Source organism: Platalea leucorodia (genome assembly GCF_965183815.1).
Source record: "Platalea leucorodia genome assembly, chromosome: 2".
Taxonomy (NCBI): domain Eukaryota; kingdom Metazoa; phylum Chordata; class Aves; order Pelecaniformes; family Threskiornithidae; genus Platalea; species Platalea leucorodia.
Window position 1 is genome coordinate 82226118 of NC_138824.1, and position 7596 is coordinate 82233713.

Below are 7596 nucleotides of genomic sequence, written 5' to 3' on the forward strand. Positions count from 1 at the left end.
TATTTTTTAGGTACAGGATATAGATTGTATATTAAAATGCAACAATCACATCAAAAGCCTCTTCTCTTTTCACCCACATTTTCCCGTGGGCGATCTGTCATACTGCTTAGCGTCCTCCATAACTATGCGCTTTGAATTCAGCGTCTCAGAAATAGCTTTGAAACCCTGTCTCAGAAACATAGTTATGTTTCTGTTCTTGCAGAGTGTGCCTTAGGGGGCAACGTGGGTGAGAATCTGAAGTTTTATTTTTAGTTAAACTTTGTTTAAAATCTTGTTCTAATACAGAAGTATACTGAAGGGAAGATGACTTGTAACTTTAAGGCTTTAAGTGCTTCAGCTTTGTGAAAAAGACTCACTATTGTAACTGTATGCCTTCTGCCATCTGCAAAAGCAAGACAGCAATACTTGATTCAAGTGCAAAGATGTTGCGAAGCTTCATTCATTACTGTTTGTCTGAAGGATCCAGACATCCTCAAGCAGAATTGACTATGGAAGTCAGAGGCATTACAGTTTGTTATTTAAATAGCTCTGCAAAGCACAGCCATTTTACAATGTGCCTTTAAGCATCGCTAGTGTGCTCCATGCTTAAAAGCACAAATTTCATTTTGTCTCGCATTGAGTGTTTTAAAGTTAGCAGTCTCCATCAGCTTAGTTTAGACCAGTGGGTTCAGCTTTATGACAGGGGAGGCCATGGTAGCACCCCGACAGTCCATCTGCAGAATCTGGATTTGACCAAGCATCCTTGAAGTTCAAAGAAGGACCAGCAACAGGGATTGACTCTAACCACCCATAGGGACTTAAACAAAGGTGGCAGCAATACATTGTTCAAAAACACAGGAGTCAAACCGAGCCCAACAGGTTTTAGCAAGCAAAGACGACTGTTCCCATTTCTAATGCTACTCACCATTCCACTGATGCAGCGGCCACAGGCTGTCGTTTTGAACTCTCCATGCAGCTCCTTCACAGCACTCGTTGTATAAAAACCTTCTGCCAAAAGGATTATTCCATATAAGAAGAAAAATGATGCAATGCCATAAATTACATATTGCATTAGCTGTATTCTAAAATGGAAAAGAAAAAAAGATATAATTAGATTTCAGTCCTATAAAAACAAAGTCAGTCCTCCCAAATCATAAGAGGTATGAGATAGCTCCTTTCCTAGAAATACAGTTCAAGGCTCCTTAATGCATTTTAAACAAGCAGGCTGCAGGAGAGCGCTGATACAACTATCCTGCTTCTACAGGTAAGCAATACTGATGTGCATTAGTCTTGCATCTGCTCGAGCATCCCATTTGTGCTGCAGTTCTTACACTGACTGGTATCAGTCGCCAGCTTGAAGCTGCAACTTCATGCCTCCACCATGGAGATTGGTTTTTTTTCCTGTTATTGATCCTGACACCTAACTTAGGGAATGTCCGACAGGGACAACATAGGGCTTTGGAATGGCAAAGGCTGGAGCTAAACTACTGGCTGAATTATCTGTGGTGATTCCTTTGACTTAGAGGAAGGAAGCAGTCCCTGAAATTCACCATTTCCACTTGTAAAATCCAGCTAATGTATGGTTGCAAAAATTTGCAAATTCAGTAATACTTCTCTGATACAAAACTCAGCAAACGTGCAGTGACTCCTCCTGAGGCACGGTTTGCTGTACAGCCCAGGAGGGTACTTCCAAGTGAGCAGGCAGTTTCAGGGCCTTAAGTCATAGCAGTGTGGAGCTCCCCAAAATGGAATTAGATTTTAAAAAAACTGAAAAAAAATATTTAGGAAAATCTTCTATTTCAGGTACTCTGGAACCATCCAGAGGAAGAAGACTGCAGGGCACGTGGCATAGGCACTTCCCTCGGATACAATTTGGTAAGGTTCTCAATTCCTTAAGAATCTACCATCTGCAATGACACTCTCAGGGTATTTTTACTCTGGCTAGAATAGGTAAATGGAAAGAATAATTTCCAAATATTATCCATCAGATTCAGTATCTGAACCTGACTGTGCCGTACCTTTCATACAACATCTCTTCTGATCTCCCAAAGACATACTTTGTTATTAGCACAACTTCTCCAGAACTTACGGCTTCTTAAAACTAATTTGATTGTTGGCATGGTTATTCTGGATGAAGCTATTCAGAGAGAGGTTAATTTTATACATCGATACTGCCAGTTTTCTAAAGCTAAATATATTTTTCCTCAAATGTTTTTTTCAATTCTTACCACTCTCCACTAAGTAGCTGCTAGCATACATGTACATCTCCAAGGAGCATCTGCATATTTTAGCTTAATTTAAAGAGAACTGATTACTACCATTTATATAGTTAAATGTTATTCAGACAGATAGCACACCCCTTGTATCAAAATAGGATATTGCTCATTTAAAATTACATGTGGGAAGTGCTATGTTTATTTTCCAAACTGATTAAAAATAACAGGATAAATCTGATGCACCTGTGCCATACAGCATGAAAAAATTAAGTCAGTGTTTGAGAAAACAGAAGAATTCATTTCACCATCATTAATAGTCTAGGAGGAACTCGGTGCATGTTACCAGAAATTAGTAATGTGAAACCTGGTTAAAAATCCATTCCACAAAGGGTGCCCTACTAGTATATTTTTCATTTATTTTATGTGTCTTTGCCTTAAATTATTTGCCCCTTTCTAGCACCGCTTCTCCCTTGCCTTGTTAGATCTCCACAGAGCCTAAAGCCTCAGCTGCATCAGTAGGAATTACACATTTCCCCAGCTGCTGATGCTGACTTGACAAGAAACGTTGTCAACAATTCTCCAAAATTCAAAACTTGCTGCCTGTTATGGCTACTTTTCCGATTTCTTCTACTTTGCTCAAACGAAGACTGATACAAGCACAAGGGTGTTTTGTTAGTCGCTGAAGAGTAGCTGCTTAGTTTCTTGCTAAATTTTGTGGGTAACTGCAGGGTCCCTGTGGCTCAGGCACTGGAGCTGGGGACACGGCGCCCAGCCACAGCCGGGGTGGGAGGTGCTGGGGGAATGCATGGGGTGCAGTCCCGGAGCTGCGTGGCAGGTCTGGGCACAGGGGGTCCTGCAAGGGGGAGAAGCCCCGAAACGGTACTGTGGGACCGATGCCAGTGCTGCCAGGGGACGGGAAGGGGGCGGTTGTGGAAGTCTCAGGCTCAGTGCATGCAAACCGGCCCACAAGTGCATGCCACGTGGGCCCCCTCTTCACAGACGCGTGTGGCCTGCACAGGGACCCCCACCCAGAGCCCTCAGCGGCTTTCAGCAGGTTTTGGCTGCCCTTCCTCGCCCCCTGCCCTGGGATGGAGACATCTCCAGGAGCCGGCCGTGCGCTGTGCCTGCGGCCGGTGCTGCCCCGTGGTGAGCACGGGCAGGAGGCCGACCCCAGGCCCGGTCAGCACCTGACGCCAGTGCGCCGTCGTCACAAATCGCAGCTCGAGCAAAGTTCCTCACTGCCGCTGGACAAAAGCCTTTTCAAAGCCTGGTGGTCCAGCTGGAGGGGCTGCCTAAGGCCCAGCGTGTTCGGACCACCGGCCCAGAGCCCGGAACCTGCGAACCTCTCAGCGTCAAAGGGAACAAGAGGCTGGCGCCGGTGGGGCTGGCACTGGGCGCGGGCCCTGAGGCAGGCCTCCAAGGCCTTCCTCTGGTATCACGGAGAAGCCTCAGGAACACAAAAGCCCCAAATATTTCACCAGTGGTTACTTCCAAAGGCTGCAGTCACAGAGACAAACATTTAAGCTCTTTCCAGTCTTTCCTCTCTTTTTTTTCTTGTTTGTACAATACCTGCCCACCTTCTCCTGAAGGGGTGATGGACAGAGCAATGCTTCCCAGTTACTTGTGTCACTAAAATAACTTCTTAACACTAAATCTACCCTCTTTCAGATTAAAACTTTTGTCACTTGTCCTGTCACTACAGGCCTTGGTAAAAAGTCTATCTCCATTTTTTTTATACGCCCCCCTTTATACATTGAAAGGCTGCAATAACATCTCCCCGGAGCCTTCTCTTTTCCTGGCTGAACAACCCCAACTCTCTCAGCCTGTCCTCATCGAAAGTGTGCTGGCCACACTTCTTTTGATGCAGCCCAGGACACGGTTGGCTTTCTGGGCTGCAAATGCACATTGCTGGCTCATGTCCAGCTTTTCATCCATCAGTACTCCCACGTCCTTCTCTGCAGGGCTGCTCTCAATCCATTCACCCCCCAGCTTGTATTGATACCGGGGGTTGCCCCAACCCAGGTGCAGGACCTTGCACTTGGCCTTGCTAAACTTCATGAGGTTCATGTTGGCCCACTCCTCAAGCCTGTCAAGGCCCCTCTTGAGGGCATCCCTTCCCCTCAAGCATATCAACTGCACCACTCAGCTTGATGTCATCTGCAAACCTGCTGAGCGTGCACCGAGTCCCACAGTCTACATCATCAATTAAGATATTAAATAGTATTGGTTCCAATATAACCAGGTTAAGCAGGATACACACTCTAGTTCTCTGTGTGTAAACACCAAAAAACAGAGTGCTGCTGGACAAACAAGCAACCTAACACTGAAGATGGAGACTGAGGTTTGAATCCATCTCTACTCATTTAGCATGAGGGCGTTATGAAGAATAATGGAAATGGGAAGCATACTTACACTTCACTCAGCAAAGCATGGTCGCTGGCAGTCGTGGAGAAGTGCTGCTCAAGGATAGACACCGGTTCCTGTGAGCGCCACATGGCCACAGCCACAAAACAATGCTACCCCCGAGAAGCAAAGAATGGTTGCCACGAGCGAAGCATATGGCACTCCTCCTAGGCACTTAATGCAACATTCAAAGCAACCTAAGCAGAAGAGAAAGCAAAAGAAACGTTATGAGCAAAAGCAAATTATGAGGAAAAGAACATCCGTCCTCCACTTGGTAAAAGCCATAGGGACTAAAAGGCATTGACATGCTAAGCAAAAAAAATCTGTAGGTGGTGCAAGACAGCATCACCCTCTAAGGCAGTGACCTACAGATCTGTTGGTATGGACTCAAAGCCCAGAAAGTGGGCTGAGTGCTCCTGTCTTTACAGGATCAAGAGGAGATCAATGAGACAGCCTATGAAATGGAAAAAGAAAAAAATGACTTGTCTGAAGTGATCCATTGTGATCCAGCTGCCAATACAGAGCTCACTGCATTTCAGCATTAGTGATACTAACGGCAGGAGCACTAGCTACGCTGGCACCACTCAGGAAGCCAGAGAAATAAATACTCTAGCAATGAAGCCTTCTGGAAAAGTAGAAGATACTTGCACTTTCACTGGAAGAGGAACACTTTTAGGTCTGCAAACTTAACTACCCTATACTCTCCCATGACTCCTGAATATCTTTTTGTATAAATCCATATAAGGTTTTAGGGATACAGATATTTTAACAACAGAAAAATTGAATGGGGGGCCAAAGAGTAACATTTTTTCTTGAGAGCAGTGAGATGAACCTGTATTACACAGACAATACATTTCCAGCTCTATAGGATACACTGGATTTACAGTGAATACAGTCTGCGGTAGCATAATCACAGTTTTAATGAAATGTATCATTTAAGCAGTCTGAGTTAACAAAACACCCCCACCCCCCCCCCATAACTACTGCTCTACAAACACTGTAATAAGGAGGTTGCAGCTGAATTGCAAGGTTCCTCCCAACCATGCGGCCTGAAAATCCATCTGCTTGCAGAGCTGGGAAATGTAAATCGGAAACAAACACAGCTTTTAACTGCGCTATAATGGTAATGGCAATCCATACCGATTCATTACTTCAGGGCGATGGCGTTAAGCCGTCTCCATTAACGTGCATTTCATACAACTGCACAAAACACAAGCCATTAAGGCAACGCTTAATGGACCGACCAGCGTTGCACGTCGCAGGAACAGCCCGCTGCTTCTACGGGAAGGCGCTAAATGGACAAAGCATTTGAAGGCAGGGAGACAGCTGGCGAACGCGTACATCACGTCGCATCTTCCCACCCCAAGAATTCCTCACAAAGATCAGCAAGTCTCCATCCGCCACACGAGGCAAGTTTATTTTTATCTCCCTCCCCTCCCCACTAATGAATGAGTTGCAGAGGCAGGCACTTCAGTGAAGCACTGGGGAATAATATGCATCCGATAATTGAAAGCTTTCCCATTTCGTAAGTGGGAAACTCTTCTTTTAGAGAGTCACTAGCAAGTGTCCCTAGTCTGGCTTAAGCAGCTATCACCACCAAAATGACTTATGAAATGCCACTTCACTAACTGCAGACAAATTTAATTGTACAGAAACAAGCCTGGAAAGCTTTTATAGTCAAGCCCACAGCTGGAGTCCACTGAGTAGGAACTATCTTTATGACAAAAATATTGCCAAATGAACAAACACTGCAGCTTAGCAGTGACGGGGCAAACAAAATCCAAATGCACGCTATCAGAGGAAATCATCTCTGCGTTTCATTTTATCACAGAGGTCCAGAGTCGAGTTCAGACACCAGACCTTGCAGAGCGATCCTCTGCTTTGGGGAATCTGCCCAAGTGCAGCTCACGAGCCACGCGCAACAGCAGTCATACACGTGAGGCTGGCTCGCCTCCGCAGCATCTGCTCCCGGGTCAGGCCCAAACCTCCGAGAGTTAATCCAAGAAAGGCTTGCACCTGGCACAGGATTAGCAGTGAAGGATTAACCAAGAGTAACCACGCTCTGATCCAGCAGGCAATGCTCAACACATGTGGCCACAGCCCAGCACAAATGAACGGCCTTTGAGGCCGCACTCCTAAAGGAGAAGGTGACTAAATGCTAGATCTTTGCTTTGTGTGGAGGTTGACCACCTAGTCATGCTGATCCACAGATTGCTTCGCAGAACGATCCCACCAAAGACAGGAAATAAAAACAGTTGGAAGCAAGCCAAGGGACTGACGAGGTCTGAAAGAAAAGCTGCTGGTTTCAGAAAATGGTAGCAGCCTGCTTAACTAAAAATTGGTGTAGACCCAGGATTGACAATTAACACCCCCCAACTAGGTACCTGTCCTCCCAGTACCCCACACAGCACAGCTGGCTTTCCAGGCCACTGGCAGAACATTCACCCTGGAGAGTTTGTCAGATCCCTTACCCAAACACATGACAACATCTGCCACTAACCACAGACCCTCGAACACAAGCCAACAGTGGCAAACCCCCTCTCACCTCCCATCTTTGTGGCCATACTCTTTATGTCTTCCTCTACAGCCCACGTAAAAAGGCATCACAATATTTGCGTGGCTTCATTTTATCAGGGCAGACCGCAGCCAAGGGTGGTCTTGCTAAGAGGTGTCTAAAGCAACCACGCTGTTTTGAGCAAGGCAGAGAAAACTGCCCAGCTGTGGAAGTGCAGAAACTACTCCCCTCCGCGCCAAGACTAAAGCAGGAAGCAGAGGGACTTCAGTTCACAGGGCAATGGCGCGCTGCCAGCTTGCAAGCGCAGGACGCATCCCAAACCAGCACGTCTCCAAGAGACAGCGCCCATCCATACATAGTCATTCCGCACCCAAATCGACAGCAGAGCTGCACAGCCTCCTGCCAGAGGGTAACTAACTGCGGGACACAACCTCATCACGGTGCTGGGGCTGCCAGACCCCCCCCACAGATCCCACGGTGAAC

At 46.3% G+C, this 7596-nt stretch overlaps 1 protein-coding gene across 1 annotated transcript in view; it reads right to left on the bottom strand.

Annotated features, from left to right (window-relative positions):
- Positions 1–7596, bottom strand: part of GPM6B (glycoprotein M6B) — a gene marked incomplete at its 5' end in the record, with an annotated part of 31990 nt that overhangs the window by 9394 nt on the left and 15000 nt on the right. Inside the window, 3 exon segments of the mRNA XM_082305146.1 lie at positions 905–1061; positions 4608–4669; positions 4671–4795. Of these exon segments, the coding sequence (XP_082161272.1) occupies positions 905–1061; positions 4608–4669; positions 4671–4795 (344 nt within the window).